Raw genomic sequence first — 20,240 nt, 5'->3', positions numbered from 1 at the left:
CTTTGATTTATTATTGAACTTTGGTATCTGAGAACATTTTGAGACACTTTTTCAGAGGAAGCAGACTGCAAAAAAAGTCTCAATTTGCTCTCATTTAAATCTCATTACAAGAAGCAATTGAGAAGTTACAGAGATCTCACTTAAGCTATTTCTTTTCTATAGCCTGTGTGTGTGTGTGTGTGTGTGTGTGTGTGTGTGTGTGTGTGTGTGTGTGTGTGTGTGTGTGTGTGTGTGTGTGTGTGTGTGTGTGTGTGTGTGTGTCTGTGGAGATCTGTCTCTAGTCTTAAGTACGTTGTGTAATGCATTGATAATTTCAAACCGTTATATCTTGCGATTGTGAAATGCTTTTGTCAACTCAGCAGGATAAATAAAAGCTTATGCAGATAAGGATTTCTGGCTCTGCATGTCCTCCGGCCTATTTTGGGACTCTCATATGATGAGTCAAAACGTGTGGAACCCTCTGTGGAAACTCTTATCATCATTTGAGTATTTTATCCCCACCCCCAACCCCCCACCCCCCACCCCCAGTCTTAGATGAAGCAACATGGAATTGGCATGTGATGAAAAATCATTCCCCGCTACAATCTTCTGCCCTCTGGACGTTTGTTTCCTGTGGGTCTCGCTAATGTTTGTTTTGGCTGGACAATATGTGTCATTGTGGCGTTCCATGGAGGACAAAAGCCAGCTTTGAGTCCAGAGTCATTTGAGTCGTGTAAGAGTGGTCCCACAGTCTGAGACGCTCGAGAAAAGACCGCATTTAGACCCCAACAGCTACTGCGTTGTTAGCGCCAACAAATATCACTACTGTAAATGGATCAAATTTGGAGTTTTGGCTTAATTTCACAGAGCGATCCTCATCCAAATTTTCGGGATAGTGAAGTGATGGTACCACGGAAGAGGCTGGAATGTTTTGCTCCCTTTGACAGGGGTTGTTGAGAATAACTCAACAAAATGCTGATTGTTCAACATTTCAATTGCATGTCAATACACTCGCATTGTCTTTAGTCTGACTGAACACTGACTGAAAGTGTGATATGAACCACAAGAGGAACGTGTTTGCTGTGTGTGGCACTGCGAAAGTGATTTGATGAATGTGTGTTTTTGTCTCTTCCAGCTGGTCGTTTGGGGTTTTAATGTGGGAAATCTTCACGCTCGGCGGTTCTCCGTATCCTGGAATACCTGTCGAGGAGCTTTTCAAGCTACTAAAAGAGGGTCATCGCATGGACAAACCTGCTAACTGCACCAACGAGTTGTGAGTGTTCTTTTCTCAAAGGTTTCATGTTACATGGTTTGTTATAGCAATCTTTCCTGATCGCTAAAGTCTATTCGTATGTGGAATAATTTAGCATGTCTAAACTAGTGTCCTAACCATTTTTTTCTGGTTTGCATTTACCTTGTCAGTGAGCGAGTTCATTTAGCATCTCACTAATCATTTTTTATTTCAGTTGCAGTTTATTTTACAGTACGTGCACTAACAGTGAACTTACCTAAGAAAGTACTGGGAAATATAAGGTAACTACATGGGTTAAGGTTAGGTTTAGGGGTAGGTTCAGGGGTAGTACCTGAATTACCTAGTATTATGTAATAACTATAATAAGTACATAGTATGTACATGGGGAACAGGACTTTAAAATAAAGTGCCACCTCTATTTCTACCATTTTTTGTTTGTCTGTAACCAAACAGTTGATGGACCCCATTGACATCCATTGTTTTGTTTTTTTCTACTATGGGTCCATCAACTGTCTGATTACCGACATTCTTTAAAATAATTTCCCTTGTGTTCAGCAGATTAAAGAAACTCATACAGGTTTGAAACAACTTGAGGGAGTGTAAATGATGACAGAGTTTTCATTTTAAGTGAACTATTACTTTAAACTGATGTCCCACTAATCTTCTTTTTTTTTTTTTTTTTTTGCATGTAGTGTGCCCATGTACTAGTTAAGTTAGTGTCCTACTAAACATTTATTTTTTTCTTGCTTGCTCTTAATTTGTCTATGCTAGTTAAGCTAGCATCCCACTAATCATTTTCGTAATATAACATTTTTGTCAAATTTAGTTAAGCTGGCGTCCCACTAACGTGTTGTATTATATTGTGTCCATGTACAACGGTAGTTAAGCTAGTGTCCCACTAACCACTTTTTTCCTACCAATGTTTGCCTTGCATTTATAGTGTGAATGAGCTACAGTAGTTACGCTAGTGTTGTTGTTTCATGTTGACTTGATGCTAATTTCCCAGCTAGTGTGAATTGGCTCTTCCAAGATACTTTGCAGCTTCTGAGAACAACTAACAGATTGCAATTTCACAGTGGTAGTCATTGGTCTGGCTCTCATAGCATTCACAGTGACAAATGAGCTCCTTCTCACCCTAACCCCAAAAAAGTATCTACCAGCTATAATGTCAATGACCTAACAAACTTTCACGTTGGTTTACTGCCAAAATGAGACGTTGCAGTAGCTTTGAGATGTTGCCCTTTCATCAAACCAGATAGTTAGCGCACGCATACTCGCCTGAGCATGTCTGATTGCTCAAATGGTTGCAACGCTCTTGATCTCCAAAACAAAGCATCGAAATAAATAAATGATGTCACATTGTCTTTTCCTCTTTCTCAGGTACATGATGATGAAGGACTGCTGGCATGCGATCTCTTCCCACAGGCCCACATTCAAACAGTTGGTTGAGGACTTGGACCGCATTCTCACTTTGGCAACCAACGAGGTGAGATGTGCACACATTTACACACGCATGCATAAACAGACCCGAAACCACTCACGCTTTCTCTATGGTTCTGGGATCCATCAAACCCTTGCCAACGCTGGCTCCAGCTCGCATCATTTCGCAAGATCCGCAAAGGGAAGGAAACGTTTTTACGGTCAGCGTACAGGTCGAGAGTTGCACGTGCTTGATTTCATCCAGGCTTGGGTTTGCGAGTGCGGCTAGCGTTGCTCAATTGTCAGATGGATCCCTACGACGGAACGCTAGACGATTCTTTCCGTTCCCTAGCTGTCATCCACGATATCCGCGTGGCGGGCTGAGGGATGGAAATCTGTCAGAACTTGTCGAAGGGGGGATTGAGCCGTGGAAGAGAGATGATGCCAAAAGCCCCGCTCTCGCTCGCCGTTTTGAACTTTAGAAATGTAATAAAGTGCCTCTGCTTTCTTCCCCCCGTCTTAAACTGCTCACAGATGTGAAGGTCTTTAGTAATGTGAGCTGCCTTGTGTTGAGCAGTGAGAGTTCAATCCAACACTCATTTTCAGCAACATAAAACCCCCCTCTTCCTCTAGTCAAATAGCTCAGTACCAGCCACAAAGAGAAAATGGCTCCAATTTTGTTTGAGGAATGAACCAGGGAAAAACATTCTGCTTATACTGTATATTTATGTGCATTGGATGTTTATATGATGTATTTCGAAAATATACATGTCTTCAGGTGACACTGAATTTCGATAACCAGACATTGGTTAGACTTGACGTTCTGAAGGAGACTGTTCAGACGTGGAATCTGCCACAGTGGTTTCCAGCTTGGTTAAACTCGGATTGAGGATTCTCACATTTGAGCGTGCTGTATTTTGAAGGAAGCGGCTAGTAGTTGAGTGTTATTGCTGGAGAACCACAGCGGAAAGTATTATTTGAGTTTTAAACAATTATAAGATTATATACACTAGTGTTCAAAAGTTTGAGGTCAGTAAAAAATTTTATTTTGAAAAATAAAAAGTATCGGATACCACAAAAATTGGAACTGTTTTCACCATTGATAATAATCAGAAATGTTTATTGAGCATCAAATCATCATATTAGAATGATTTCTGAAGGATCGTGTGACACTGAAGACTGGAGTAATGATGCTGGAAATTCAGCTTTGATCACAGGAATAAATTATTAATATATTCAAATAGAAAGCAGTTGTTTTAAATTGTAATAATATTTCACAATATTATAGTTTTTACTGTATTTTTAAAATGCAGCCTTGTGAGCGACTTTGACAAAACATAAAAAAATCTTACAGACCTTTGAACAATATCATAAGTAGGTGTACACAAAAACGATATTTACAAATATATATAAACTATGTGTACATATTTAAAACTGATAAATAAAAAAGTATTTGCACTTTGACTAAAATAAAAATGAAAAATATAAAACTAAAATCTAATTCAAAATATGAACAAAATCTATAATAGTAATGATACAAAAATAACACTATTTCCCATAGAAATATGTTTTATTTTCCAACTGGAAAAGGTTCTCCATTCCTAATTGACTAATTGAAATATAATTTGGCTATATGTTTTTTTCTATATCAAATGCGACAGAATAAGAATGTATATGCTGATATCTGTGTGTCTGTAGGAGTATCTGGACCTGTGTGCCCCAGTGGAGCAGTATTCTCCCAGTTTCCCCGACACACGCAGCTCCTGCTCTTCCGGAGACGATTCCGTCTTCTCCCACGACCCTTTAGCAGACGAGCCCTGCCTTCCCAAGTACCAGCACATCAACGGAGGCGTAAAAACATGAGCCCGTTCAACGTCCTCCAGACCCACCACATCCAAGCTACACCTCCAGCTCTCAAAAAGAGTGAAAGACTTTTACCCACAGTTCACTTTTACCCACCCAGAACCGTACGCTGCCTCAAGACTCCCGGTGAAGCTCCCGCTGGACTTTGGGAGCGTGCTGAGGGAGGCTGAGATGCCCGAGTGCTGCTTTTCCGGAAAGAAACTGAAGTGTGTGAAGAGCAGGTGCTTTTTTTTTTTTTTTTTTTTTGTGGAAACACACACTTGCGCACACAAAAAACACGTGACCAAGCTCTTAAGAAGAGGACGAGGACCAGAGAAAAGTGACTGTTCTCAAGGGCCCACCTCATTTTTTTTTATTTTGTTGTTTATTTTGCAGATTTTATTTTTTTTTTTTTCGTTTATGTTGGAATTTTCTTCCATTCTTGCTATCATTCCGTTGCTTGGCATTCCAGGAGTCTGTGTTCCCAAGTGAAATGAAATGGAGCACGTGTACAGAACTCTTAAGAGACTAAAACCAAGACAAAAAGGAGAAAATAGGAAACGAGTACTATATGGAAACACACAACTAACAGAAGAAGAAGTAGAAGAAAACATATCACTGCCTCCGGTTGTTTTTTTATTTTAAATTGTTTTATTTTCAAATGTTCCGTTTTTACCGTGATAGCTCAGTACAAAAGCCCAAGCAGTCATCCTTATTGGTAAAAAATAATAATATTAAAACATGGTATATAGTGCTGGGTATATTTGTAAATATATTCAAATATGTAAAAATATATATTATATATTTACAATGAATTATTTTTTGTATGGACTTCCGAACAATTCCTCCCCTTTCCCTCTTTTTCTCCAGAGTCAAAAATGGATATAGACAAGTATAGATGTTTCTATTACATTCCCAGACAAACATTCGCACATGTACAGCAGGACTCGACATTAAAAAAAAAAGTGTTTTTTTGAGTGTGTTTTGAGGTATTTCCTGTTAAAACAGGAGGTTTCTTTTCTTTGTCTTCTTTTAGGAGTTCACTAGCATTTAGATGACCTCAAAATTAACAAATATGCACTAAAAGCCACAAAACTCTTATTTTGGTGCAGTTGTTCATGCATATGTTCCAGACACATTGAGCTGTGGTGCTGGTTTGAGTCCGGGAAACGTTTAATGTCGGGTCCTGCACAACTCTCACTTGCTGACACAGTCACGTATTGGCTTTCAGGGAAAGAGATAGCATGTTAATTTATTGACTTATGTTAAAAAGAATCAAAAGGATAAAAAGATCAAAATAATAAAGAGATAATAATATTAATGATGACAGTAGAAACGATAATGATTCATAATGTTTATTTTGTAATTTAAAATGACATTTCAGTGAGTTAATGGTACAAATAATTATTTGTGGCTGGAATCGAAAGATTTGCATTTCTTACGTTTTTTTATATATATACAAATGTGAATGGTAAGTTAAAATGCAGAAATAACGTACATTTTTATAGTCAGCTAATCCCTTTTCTATAGTAGAGGATGTTGTTTTTATCCGGCTATTTTACTCACACTGAAGTTTGCATTTGAATTTGACAAAATACTGGAAAAAAAAAAGGTTGCAGTATATATTTTTTTGCAGTTTTACCCACATCAACAATACAGTTTTCAAAACACAAAAGTATTAATTGTTCAAGTGTTTCATTTTCTTCCAGACAAATGGGTTGTTCTCAACAAATGTTCCTGACAGATTTGTAAAATTAAAAGATGGAAAAAATGAATTGTGTGTGATTTGTTTGTTATACTATAGTATGTGATCATCAGTTTCTTTCTAGTGTCCTTGCACATATTGTGAAAGTTTCAAGTGCACAGACATACATCCTTGTCTTAATGTAGAAAGAATTTGATAAGGAATGTTCATATTGAGATATCTAACATTAATTTCAAGTTTTGCTATTTTGGCATATGTGAGCAGTTTGAGACCTTGTTTAGATGTTTTGATGAGACACTTATACACTTATACTTACACTGAGTCTTTTTCTCGGGAGAATCATCTGAAAAGCAGATGTTAACCTAAGCAAATCCATCATTTGATCTCATTGATGTCTTGTAGAAAAATTGAGATCTCCTACATGACTTTTCATTCTTGTAGAAACCAGCATTTCTAGAAAAGTGACATTACAGGTCATTTTGTTCTTCATAAGGCTGTGTTTAAAGCTGCTCATCCCAATGGCGTCACACTTACATTTTAAAAATAAAAGTTCCAAAAGGGGGTTTTCACAGCAAAAGCCATAGAAGAACCTTTCAGTGAACAGCTCTTAAAATAACCACTTTTTTTCTTAGTATTAAGGACATTTTAAAAATCTAAAGAACTTTTTCCTTTATAAAGAACCTTTTGTGCAATGGAAAGGTTCTCTTCATTGAACCATCATTGCCAATCAAGAACATTTTCTTTTAAGATTGATCCTCGGAACGGAGAAGAGAGTAAAACAAAAAGATGAGACTAAAAACTATGATGACTGAAACCTGTCATGACCACAAGTGTATTGAGATATCTGACGTTAATTTCAAGCTTTGCTATTTTGGCATGCTGTATGTTAGCAGTTTTAGTCGGCCTAAAACTAACTTTTTGCCATACCTGCCAATGGACGGTGACTTAAGAAAATGTACCGGGTATAAATATTTTTTTTTTACCAGCCATGAAACTGTTTTGCAAAATAGGCAGTTATGACACCAAAATTTTAGATAGCAGTGAAAATTCACAATTTTCAGGTACAGAAACTGAATAAAGTAGGCTAATCAAATGTGAAATAACACTGCATAGTCTACACTGTATACATTAAACATAGATTAAAGTTCCAAACGTTATTCAGTCAAGAGCAGTTAGTGTTTTTTTAGCATTTAAAACACAGACAGCATCAGGTATATTAGGCTGCTGTCACTTTAAGACCGAAGGACAGATCGGTTCTTCAAATCCGACCCTGGAAGGCCACTGTCCCGCAGAGTTCAGTTCAGACCCTGATCAAACTCACCTACTATCCGCAATTTTATAGTAACTTTGAAGACCTTGATTAGCTTGTTCAGGTGTGTTTGATTAGGGTTAGAACTAAACTCGCCAAGACGGGCATTTTGTGGCATCGTTTTGTGTGAATTTGTCCATTCAAGCGCAAGAAGACGTAAAAGAGATCTCAATTTAGTATTCGCGGGGTGTCTGAGACGCAGCTTTCTGTGTGCTCGCTCTCCTCGGATGTTTAAACCTACCACTAGGTGCCTGAGTAATGAATTAAGTTCCCTTTGGCATCCTCTTGCGCTTGAATATCTAAATTGGCAAGACTTAAATTTTCATGATGATGCAGCAATGCCTCGTCAACTGTCCCGAGGGTCGTTCATGTTTGTTCACTTTCATGTTCTCACAACATTGTATTGTCATTGAATTCATAAAAAACTTTGCAGGCCAACTGGCGATTGACACCGTTTCATATACCGATTTTTACTCGCATTTGACGCTTGGCGAGTGTTAATTTTAGGCCCTTGTTTTTAGACCTTGTTGTGATCTTTAGATGAGACACTTATGAGATTACTGGGGTCATGGGACAATAACTATGGTGACTGAAACCTGTCATGACCATCAGTGACACAAGCATTCAGACCCCATTACTGGTCTCCACCAGCCTGTATGATCCGCTTAATGAGAGACTGCGATGAGCATCTGCCACACAGAGTTCTTCAGCTCCGAGCTGTTGAAATACGTGAGGAGGCCCATCAGAGCGCTAGGTCTACTCGTTCTCGTACCCTCCATCTGTCAGGAGGCTGTTTGCACAAGGTCCAGTCCTCTGGAATGTCAACATGAGCGGGCGAGACAGACCCACACTCACGGATAACACACCGGTGACGGTGGAACGGAGTTAATCAGTAACACAAACCATGGTTTAGATGCTTACATAGCAAACTCAGTGTGTGAATTATACTTTCAGAGTCGGCTTCTGTAGAGACATTTCTGAAGGTAATTTTAAAGCATGATCTGTTGAGGATCACCTCACACAACTCAGCATTAGGGTAATCTTAAAGGTTGTGTTGTGTGTATTTTCTGTTTATTAAGGCAAACACTATAGGCAAAACCATTGTTTTCGATTTTGGGCTGTTTTGCTTTTATAACTTTCCTTCTTTCATACTAGTGGAATGATTAATACACATCAAGTTACTACATTTAATATATCTACGTCTGTAGATTTCAATTACATATTTTTATAGGCTGTTTTTTCTCTCCAGAAATCTCCACTTCAGCAGCATTACCTACACCAAAGTTTACAGTTTTATTCCTATTTTTACTCTAAAGGTTTTTAGTGAGGGGTTTGCTGATCTGATTTATATTTACATAGGCTATATTACTAAAAATATGTTCCTGGTTCCTGGTTCCTGGCTATTTAAAAAAAAAAAAAAACTCTAATGTAATATGTAACACAAAATTAAACAAGAATTTTTAATCTGTCTTTATCCAGGTCAGATTTCTGTTCTATAAATGTATGCAAATTAGTGCTTATTTAATTAAATAATTATGTATTTGCATGATTGAACATAACATTTTAGAAAACTTTCCTATCACATAATGTACAGAAAATTGTAGGTATTTGTAGGTATAGATTTTCATACTAGCATACCTCATTTACTATTTGTGTAATATCAGAAATAGTACACGTAGTATGCTAGTATGCAGTTCCACTATCCGTTGTGTCTCTATGGCCCTATGAACCCATTGGCCGAGCAAACACACATTGGTCCCGCCCCCAAACTCACACTATTGGCTGATGGTTCCTTTGACTGAGTTGTTAGGCAAACAATGACTGAATTTACTGAACATACTGCTCCTACTTTTTCTAAATTATGTTTTTTATCAAAAAATAAAGAGCAGAATGCAGATATGTTGTCATGAATCCAGTCATTGTAATGTTCGCCCAACATGTCAGACACAGGAACCATCAGCCAATAGTGTGAGTTTGGGGGCGGGACCAATGTCTGTTTGCTCGGCCAATGGGGGAAGTGCTCGAAAAGCCTGTTTGGAAACAATCATTTTTTTAAGTTAGTTTCATTTGGTGACAGAAACCACATTCTTCAGAAATCAAGACTTCTCAAACAAATCACTAGTTTCTTGTCCTAGATTTGCACTGGTTTATAGAATTTCAGTGCAGCGATTGCCTACACAAGAGAAATGTGGAAGTTTTACATGGAGGTAGGTACAAGCTAGTCCTCAGATTCACCTCAAAGGTTTATTAAAAATGATCAAGTTAGATATTGAAGCTTGTCTCTACAGGGCTTAAGTTGTCAATAGAGTCTCTAAAGTTTAAGAGGAATAGCAGATGTGCAGCTACTGTCATAAACTCCAATCTTCATGATGGCCAATAAAAGCAGCCATAAAGAAACACAGTCTCATAAATGAGCTTTAATTGAAAATGAGCAGATGAGCAGTTCATCAGAGCTCTGATGATCTTGCCCTGGTGTTTTTCTCATATTTTGAGGTGGAACGTGAAGCTTTGAACGTCTATAATCCAGAAGTTGTGCATCAACAGCTGAGGAATTTAACGTCTTTTAGCAATTGTTTTATACTAAACTATTTTCTTTGATATTAGACATAGTCTAGAAATATCGAATGTCACAGACAACTCAAAATGAATCATTATTCCTTATGAAATTATTCAGTTTTAGTCCATTTTGGACATTGTAAGTTGTGACCTATTATGCTTTTTCACTTTTTCAGCTTTAGTTAGTGTGTCATGTTTCTGTTTGAGCATAAAAAAGATCTACAAGGTTACAAAGCTCAAAGTCCACTCCAAAGGGAGATATTTTATTTAACAGAATTCCCTTTTCAAGAACTAAAACGAACGGCTTGTTTGGACTACAACTTGATTTTTCCGGGATTTATGAAGTCATAATGTTCCTCATTTAAATAATCCCTGCCCACGGAATACACAGAAAAGCGGACGAGGCCTGGATGAGCTGCTATGTCAAAGAGACGCTGTTTTTTTCCACAACTCATTTGTTTGACCTTCCTAAGGCTGATGAACTTAGAATGGGTCAAATTTATTTTAAACACTGTTCCTGAACATTATAATCTCGATGTTTATCTGTGTGCTGCACATTTTATGAAGTACAGCAGAAGAGCAGTTTCTACTTTGTCGGGACAATCTGTTGTTTGTGGATGACATCTTGTAAGTATGTCTTATTATTTGTAGTTGCATTTTCTATTAAAAGTTCTAATTATAAATTTTATGTTGTTGATATGCTCGCCGGCTAGCCAACATTAGTGTTGATATAGTGTTGTTTACTATAGCTTTTGTAAACTCGCGCTTTCGCAAGGCTTTTCACCGCCTTTTTGTGATCGATTACTGTTTGTATAACCATACTGTAGTTTTCCGACAAATATCATGATTAAATGGTGGATAACATTGTACCTATAATGTTCAAGAAAAACATACCACTTTGAAATGTCCTGTGAAATCAGTGCTTGCAAAGTCCTTGCATGAAATTTGTTCTTGATGCTGCTCTTGTTTGATAACATTGTCAGGGTCTGAATCAGGTTTGAAATTGCCACCATCCTTTATATTTACACTAACTTTATGGACGGGCAGGACATTTCTTGAACACATGATAAGCACTGTCAATCACAACACACTGGGCCATCTAACCAATCACAGCACATTTTTGTATTTTGGAAGGAGGGGCTTCATCGAAACCGGAATAATAATAATAATGTTAAATATATGAGAAATAATGTGTTTTTTGAACAATCAAGCATGAAAGCATATTCTAGTACACCTCAAAAACAAAATGAAGATTTCGTAAAAGAGCATAATAGGACCCCTTTAAGTGAGAAATTCGAAATCTGCTACGACTAAGTTCAAGACTAATTTGTGAGTCTTTTTGATTGATCCCTTAAAAATAACTCGCACAAAAGAGTCATTTTCTTGTGAATGCAGAGTTATTTGCATAGCAAGGACAACATGATAGAAAGATGTATTGTTTAGCCTATTTCTTGTATTTGCATTATTTTGCAGTATTGACATTCCAAAACCATTAATAAAACCAAACATCATGACAATCGTTTTGTAGATAAGAACTAACTGGTTCTCAAATCTTAACCTTGTTTCTTAAATGCTGCTTTTTATAAGGTTTCGAGTGTTGTTTGCTAGCAGCTTCAGTTTTAGCATGACTTAATTAGTCTGTAGCGAGCGGATCAGAGACAGCTGCTCGTTTGAGCTGGAAAACAGACGAGTCAAAGAATCCAAAGGTTCATTCAACACCATATAAAAGAAGGATGACCTCCTTCCCGCTCCTGTTGCCTGCAATTTTCCCCTCAGCTAATGCGCAATATCTAAAGTCATTTACCTGGACACAGTGTCTATTGTGTGGATAATTAGCTTGCCGGCTGCAGGTTGAAGGAGGCTGCCCTTCCAAACACTCAGGAATGTCTGTGCTTGTCTTGGGGTTAGAATGTAATTAAATCAGTTTTCTTCCTGGCTGTGACTCAATGCCGACAACCTGTGAGGACAAGAACTTCTCCCATCTTGTCCTGGCAAGGAACGTTAATTCAAGTTTCCAACTAGCATCGCCCCCTAACTGTCTTTGCCTCTTTCTACTGCTTGTTCTTGTTCAAGTGCCCTTGGAAAAAACAGATTAGCCAAAAAAGTTCACAGTAACTTGTTTTACAGTAAAAAAATTAAAATAATAATTCTTGAATACATTTAAAGTGTTAGTTCACCCAAAAATGAAAATTCTGTCATTAATTACTCACCCTCATGTCGTTCCAAACCCATAAGACATTCGTTCATCTTCAGAACACAAATGAAGATCTTTTTGATGAAATCTGACTGACAGTTTTCTGTCCCTTCATCATCAACTCAAACATCAGTTGTGGTAAACTTAAGCTCAAGCATGTTTGCGTGCAAGAACCAATGAGGTTCATTCTCGTGTTACGCATCACGTTTGAGCTTCAGCAAGAACCAATGAGGTTCATTCTCGTGTTACGCAGCACGTTTGAGCTTCAGCAAGAACCAATGAGGTTCATTCTCGTGTTACGCAGCACGTTTGAGCTTCAGCAAGAACCAATGAGGTTAATTCTCGTGTTACGTAGCACGTCTGAGCTTCAGCAAGAACCAATGAGGTTCATTCTCGTGTTACGCATCACGTTTGAGCTTCTGCAAGAACCAATGAGGTTCATTCTCGTGTTACACAGCACGTCTGAGCTTCAACAAGAACCAATGAGGTTCATTCTCGTGTTACGCATCACGTTTGAGCTTCTGCAAGAACCAATGAGGTTCATTCTCGTGTTACGCAGCACGTTTGAGTTTCTCCAAGAACCAATGAGGTTCATTCTCGTGTTACGCATCACGTTTGAGCTTCTGCAAGAACCAATGAGGTTCATTCTCGTGTTACACAGCACGTCTGAGCTTCAACAAGAACCAATGAGGTTCATTCTCGTGTTACGCATTACGTTTGAGCTTCTGCAAGAACCAATGAGGTTCATTCTCGTGTTACGCAGCACGTTTGAGTTTCTCCAAGAACCAATGAGGTTCATTCTCGTGTTACGCATCACGTTTGAGCTTCTGCAAGAACCAATGAGGTTCATTCTCGTGTTACACAGCACGTCTGAGCTTCAACAAGAACCAATGAGGTTCATTCTCGTGTTACGTAGCACGTCTGAGCTTCAGCAAGAACCAATGAGGTTCATTCTCGTGTTACGCATCACGTTTGAGCTTCTGCAAGAACCAATGAGGTTCATTCTCGTGTTACGTAGCACGTCTGAGCTTCAGCAAGAACCAATGAGGTTCATTCTCGTGTTACGCATCACGTTTGAGCTTCTGCAAGAACCAATGAGGTTCATTCTCGTGTTACACAGCACGTCTGAGCTTCAACAAGAACCAATGAGGTTCATTCTCGTGTTACGCATCACGTTTGAGCTTCTGCAAGAACCAATGAGGTTCATTCTCGTGTTACGCAGCACGTTTGAGTTTCTGCAAGAACCAATGAGGTTCATTCTCGTGTTACGTAGCACGTCTGAGCTTCAGCAAGAACCAATGAGGTTCATTCTCGTGTTACGTAGCACGTCTGAGCTTCAGCAAGAACCAATGAGGTTCATTCTCGTGTTACGCATCACGTTTGAGCTTCTGCAAGAACCAATGAGGTTCATTCTCGTGTTACACAGCACGTCTGAGCTTCAACAAGAACCAATGAGGTTCATTCTCGTGTTACGCATCACGTTTGAGCTTCTGCAAGAACCAATGAGGTTCATTCTCGTGTTACGCAGCACCTTTGAGTTTCTCCAAGAACCAGTGAGGTTCATTCTCGTGTTACGCATCACGTTTGAGCTTCTGCAAGAACCAATGAGGTTCATTGTCGTGTTACGCAGCACGTTTGAGTTTCTCCAAGAACCAATGAGGTTCATTCTCGTGTTACGCAGCACGTTTGAGCTTCAGCAAGAACCAATGAGGTTAATTCTCGTGTTACGTAGCACGTCTGAGCTTCAACAAGAACCAATGAGGTTCATTCTCGTGTTACGCATCACGTTTGAGCTTCTGCAAGAACCAATGAGGTTCATTCTCGTGTTACGCAGCACGTTTGAGTTTCTCCAAGAACCAATGAGGTTCATTCTCGTGTTACGTAGCACGTCTGAGCTTCAACAAGAACCAATGAGGTTCATTCTCGTGTTACGCATCACGTTTGAGCTTCTGCAAGAACCAATGAGGTTCATTCTCGTGTTACACAGCACGTCTGAGCTTCAACAAGAACCAATGAGGTTCATTCTCGTGTTACGCATCACGTTTGAGCTTCTGCAAGAACCAATGAGGTTCATTCTCGTGTTACGCAGCACGTTTGAGTTTCTGCAAGAACCAATGAGGTTCATTCTCGTGTTACGTAGCACGTCTGAGCTTCAGCAAGAACCAATGAGGTTCATTCTCGTGTTACGTAGCACGTCTGAGCTTCAGCAAGAACCAATGAGGTTCATTCTCGTGTTACGCATCACGTTTGAGCTTCTGCAAGAACCAATGAGGTTCATTCTCGTGTTACACAGCACGTCTGAGCTTCAACAAGAACCAATGAGGTTCATTCTCGTGTTACGCATCACGTTTGAGCTTCTGCAAGAACCAATGAGGTTCATTCTCGTGTTACGCAGCACCTTTGAGTTTCTCCAAGAACCAGTGAGGTTCATTCTCGTGTTACGCATCACGTTTGAGCTTCTGCAAGAACCAATGAGGTTCATTGTCGTGTTACGCAGCACGTTTGAGTTTCTCCAAGAACCAATGAGGTTCATTCTCGTGTTACGCAGCACGTTTGAGCTTCAGCAAGAACCAATGAGGTTCATTCTCGTGTTACGCAGCACGTTTGAGCTTCAGCAAGAACCAATGAGGTTCATTCTCGTGTTACGCAGCACGTTTGAGCTTCAACAAGAACCAATGAGGTTCATTCTCGTGTTACGCATCACGTTTGAGCTTCTGCAAGAACCAATGAGGTTCATTCTCGTGTTACGCAGCACGTTTGAGTTTCTCCAAGAACCAATGAGGTTCATTCTCGTGTTACGTAGCACGTCTGAGCTTCAACAAGAACCAATGAGGTTCATTCTCGTGTTACGCATCACGTTTGAGCTTCTGCAAGAACCAATTAGGTTCATTCTCGTGTTACGCAGCACGTTTGAGCTTCAGCAAGAACCAATGAGGTTCATTCTCATGTTACGCAGCACGTCTGAGCTTCAGCAAGAACCAATGAGGTTCATTCTCGTGTTACGCAGCACGTCTGAGCTTCAGCAAGAACCAGTGAGGTTCATTCTCGTGTTACACAGCACGTCTGAGCTTCAACAAGAACCAATGAGGTTCATTCTCGTGTTACGCAGCACGTTTGAGTTTCTACAAGAACCAATGAGGTTCATTCTCGTGTTACGCAGCACGTTTGAGCTTCAGCAAGAACCAATGAGGTTCATTCTCATGTTACGCAGCACGTCTGAGCTTCAGCAAGAACCAGTGAGGTTCATTCTCGTGTTACACAGCACGTCTGAGCTTCAACAAGAACCAATGAGGTTCATTCTCGTGTTACGCAGCACGTTTGAGTTTCTACAAGAACCAATGAGGTTCATTCTCGTGTTACGCAGCACGTTTGAGCTTCAGCAAGAACCAATGAGGTTAATTCTCGTGTTACGTAGCACGTTTGAGCTTCAGCAAGAACCAATGAGGTTCATTCTAGTGTTACACAGCACGTTTGAGTTTCTACAAGAACCAATGAGGTTCATTCTCGTGTTACGCAGCACGTTTGAGCTTCAGCAAGAACCAATGAGGTTAATTCTCGTGTTACGTAGCACGTTTGAGCTTCAGCAAGAACCAATGAGGTTCATTCTAGTGTTACACAGCACGTTTGAGTTTCTACAAGAACCAATGAGGTTCATTCTAGTGTTACACAGCACGTTTGAGTTTCTACAAGAACCAATGAGGTTCATTCTCGTGTTACGCAGCACGTTTGAGCTTTAGCAAGAACCAATGAGGTTAATTCTCGTGTTACGTAGCACGTTTGAGCTTCAGCAAGAACCAATGAGGTTCATTCTAGTGTTACACAGCACGTTTGAGTTTCTACAAGAACCAATGAGGTTCATTCTCGTGTTACGCAGCACGTTTGAGTTTCTACAAGAACCAATGAGGTTCATTCTCGTGTTACACAGCACGTTTGAGCTTCTGCAAGAACCAATGAGGTTCATTCTAGTGTTACGCAGCACGTTTGAGTTTCTACAAGAACCAATGAGGTTCATTCTCGTGTTACGTAGCACGTTTGAGTTTCTACAAGAACCAATGAGGTTCATTCTCGTGTTACGTAGCACGTTTGAGCTTCTGCAAGAACCAATGAGGTTCATTCTCGTGTTACGTAGCACGTTTGAGTTTCTACAAGAACCAATGAGGTTCATTCTCGTGTTACGTAGCACGTTTGAGTTTCTACAAGAACCAATGAGGTTCATTCTCATGTTACGTAGCACGTTTGAGCTTCTGCAAGAACCAATGAGGTTCATTCTAGTGTTACGTAGCACGTTTGAGTTTCTACAAGAACCAATGAGGTTCATTCTCGTGTTACGTAGCACGTTTGAGTTTCTACAAGAACCAATAAGGTTCATTCTCGTGTTACGTAGCACGTTTGAGCTTCTGCAAGAACCAATGAGGTTCATTCTAGTGTTACGAAGCACGTTTGAGTTTCTACAAGAACCAATGAGGTTCATTCTCGTGTTACGTAGCACATTTGAGCTTCAGCAAGAACCAATGAGGTTCATTCTCGTGTTACGTAGCACGTTTGAGCTTCTGCAAGAACCAATGAGGTACATTCTAGTGTTACGCAGCACGTTTGAGCTTCAGCGAGAACCAATGAGGTTCATTCTCGTGTTACGTAGCACATTTGAGCTTCAGCAAGAACCAATGAGGTTCATTCTCGTGTTACGCATCACGTTTGAGCTTCTGCAAGAACCAATGAGGTTCATTCTCATGTTACGCAGCACGTTTGAGCTTCAGCAAGAACCAATGAGGTTCATTCTCATGTTACGCAGCACGTTTGAGCTTCAGTAAGAACCAATGAGGTTCATTCTCGTGTTATGTAGCACGTTTGAGCTTCTGCAAGAACCAATGAGGTACATTCTAGTGTTACGCAGCACGTTTGAGCTTCAGCGAGAACCAATGAGGTTCATTCTCGTGTTACGTAGCACATTTGAGCTTCAGCAAGAACCAATGAGGTTCATTCTCGTGTTACGCAGCACGTTTGAGCTTCTGCAAGAACCAATGAGGTTCATTCTCGTGTTACGCTGCACGTTTGAGCTTCAGCAAGAACCAATGAGGTTTAAACTAAGAGTGAGTCTTCGTTGCTATGGATGACGTCATTACTCATGCACGAGCTTGACTGAAGTGACCACCTTGATTGGCTGATGATTGTAACGCGGGAATGATTCCAAACACCTCCCCTACGATGATGAGTGACAGGTGACAGGTCTGAGAATGCGTGCGCTACACAAGTAGTGCGAAGGACGGAAGATGATGAATAACTGAATAAATAGCCTAAATGAATAAAGAGTAAGGCAAAACAAATAGCCTATAGCCTAATGAAACATATGGATTGATGCAATATTTTTGCAACATTATTGAATTAATCTGTCACTATACGCCTCTGCCTACGTTTGCAAAGAGAAGAACATTTTAGTTACAATTAGTTTACATGCAATGAGTAGCCTAGTTTTGGTTGTTGTTGGTGGCGTTATTGCATCCCTAGTTATGCCTACAATGCAAAATTGTTCCCTCACGATTGGAAGCTCCTGTAGCCACCGCATACGCATTTCAAAACATCGCAACGTGAAATGCCAAAAAAAGCGGTTTGTGAATAGGTCTTAGTGAGTTAGGAGTCCTCTCGACTTCTTTTAAGCTGTCCCAGGCTTAGGTGCTACTTTTAGGGCTAAAATGCTTCGTGAATTACTCTTAGTCAAAAAAATTAGGAGTCCGTTTGTAATAATCAGTTATTTTTAGGAGTTGCTCCTAAATTCGCCAGTTAGGAGCTACTTTTAGCCTTAAAATTCTTTGTGAATACGGCCCCTGATCAATATTTAAATGTGAATAAAATCCTAAATTCAATCTGTTCATCATATAAAGCAATCAAGTCTCTTCAGAAAATTTGGACTAAACCGCTCAATTCATATGGATTAGTTTTACAATCTCTTTATAAACTTTTTGAAGCGTCAAAGTGTCAGTAGCGTAGCTGTCAATGGAGGGACAGAAAGCTCTCAGATTTCATCAAAAAGATCTTCATTTGTGTTCCGAAGATGAATGAAAGTCTTACGGGTTTGGAACGACATGAGGGCGAGTAATTACTGACAGAATTTTCATTTTTGGGTGTACTATCCCTTTAATGTATAATTCATTTTTTTAATGAAATAAAATTAAAATAATAAAATAAATAAATACATTTCTGTCATTTGTTCAACCGCATGCTGTTATCATTTTTATTTTTAGGAATCACAGTAAACATGCACCAAATGTAAAATTTTTGATTGAAAATAGTTTAAAACAAATTTCATAGTTTTGTCTGCTATATATCAGTGTTGTTAAAATTAAACCTTTTGAAAATAATTTTCTTCATTTCAATTGAAATAAATCTGAAATAAAAATGAAATATAAATATTAGATACAAAATTTAAACTTAAAACACTAATAACTATCATCCATCTATTCTCCAAACTGCTTGTCCTCTGTAGAAAGTTGTAATGGAAATTATAATTATAAATAAAAATGTCTTTCCAAGCTCTTGGAGATGACTGGACCAAAGCAGAAGGAAAAGTGAGTTTGAAGGAGAGCGAGTGCTGAAAAGGTGCTTTGTCCTGCTCCAGGTTGACAGAGGTGCGGTCCCATCAGCGGTTGTGGTTCTGGGCGGACGTCCAGGCCCTCGCTGGCACTGTCTCATGAGCACAGCTGAGCCCAACACCACATCCCAGCCCAACTCTGACTGGAACCAACCACCCCTGGATGGAAAATCAAACTGTACCCCTGTGCTCCATTCCCATGAGGGACGCAATCTTAGTGCCCCTTGTGAAAAAGAAGGGTACACTTTATTTCAATAGTCCACTTTAGACACTAACTATTAGTAACTTTGCGACTACATGTCAACTATCAGTCATTGGAGTATTAGTAGACTGTTAGGTTAGGGTTAGGTGTTAGTAAAATAAGTTAACGTACTTGCAAAGTCACTTATAGTCAGTAGAATGTCTGTTTAGGAGCATCAGAATAAAGAGATAGCAGATATTAAACTTCTACTCTAATGACTGCTAGTTGACATGTAGTTGCAAAGTTACTTGTAGTTAGTAGAATGTCTAAAGTGGAACATCGAAATAAAGTGTTACAAAAAGCAGTACACTTTATAGAATACTTTTAAAAAGAGTACTTATTACTGAAATAATTTACTTTAAATTAATATACTTAAGTGTGAACTGAATGTAATGTTTTTAGACACTTTTATTGCATGTTACTTGCAATGAAATGAAAATGTATTATAGTTTAGGCTAAATTTATTTTAAATGCAATTATTTGATTATCTGACGAGAGCTTTATGACCCGCTTAAGTAGGTCTTAAGTACATCTTTATACAGTATGCACTTTCATAATTAATTCTATTGTCTTTTGAAATGTGTTTAAAATGCATTTTATGGTACAAACTAAACTAAAATAATGTAGTTTATACTGAGTAAATTTAGTGAATACATTAACTTTAAATGTAATTTCAATAAGTTAAATTATAGTCAAGTACTTTACATAATGCTTCAGTATGTTAGTCAACACATCAAAATAAGTGTACTTCAAACCACAACAAAAAAATGATTAAAACAATGTTGAACATTATTACAAAGTGCACTTTTTAAAAGTGTACTTAACTGTGTTAAGAAACATTGTCATGAAAGTGTACTCTATTTTAGTGGCTTTTTTTAATTAATATTGTATTATCTGCAAGTACAGTTGAAAAAATATATAATTTAAGATTTAAAGTACACTCCAAGTACATTCAAAATGATTAAGTGCTCTTATTTATTACATGGGCCCCTTTGAACGTGAACACTTTGGGGTAACAAAAGTTTAGATTGAAGGTTAAAGTCACCATGAAATCTAAATGAGCAATTCTTTATTTTTATTTATTATTTTTAATTATTAATAATTTATCCGTGCACATCTTTTTTTTTTATTCATCATCATCAATTCGTCGTCTCTCA

General features: G+C 38.7%; 1 protein-coding gene across 3 annotated transcripts in view; it reads left to right on the top strand.

Moving 5' to 3' along the window:
• The window catches only part of fgfr2 (fibroblast growth factor receptor 2), a 48,117-nt gene extending 41,865 nt beyond the window's left edge, over positions 1 to 6,252 (top strand). For all 3 annotated transcript variants that reach the window (XM_081351525.1, XM_081351524.1, XM_081351523.1), the window contains 3 exons: positions 1,115 to 1,252; positions 2,612 to 2,717; positions 4,349 to 6,252. In XM_081351525.1, the coding sequence (XP_081207651.1) occupies positions 1,115 to 1,252; positions 2,612 to 2,717; positions 4,349 to 4,513 (409 nt within the window). In that variant the 3' untranslated portion in view covers positions 4,514 to 6,252. The remainder of the gene's footprint in view (positions 1 to 1,114; positions 1,253 to 2,611; positions 2,718 to 4,348) is intronic.
• The last annotated feature ends 13,988 nt before the right edge of the window (positions 6,253 to 20,240 follow it).

The sequence above is a fragment of the Scardinius erythrophthalmus genome (assembly GCF_964197995.2).
Source record: "Scardinius erythrophthalmus genome assembly, chromosome: 21".
NCBI lineage: Eukaryota > Metazoa > Chordata > Actinopteri > Cypriniformes > Leuciscidae > Scardinius > Scardinius erythrophthalmus.
This window is presented reverse-complemented; position numbering and strand designations above follow the sequence as displayed.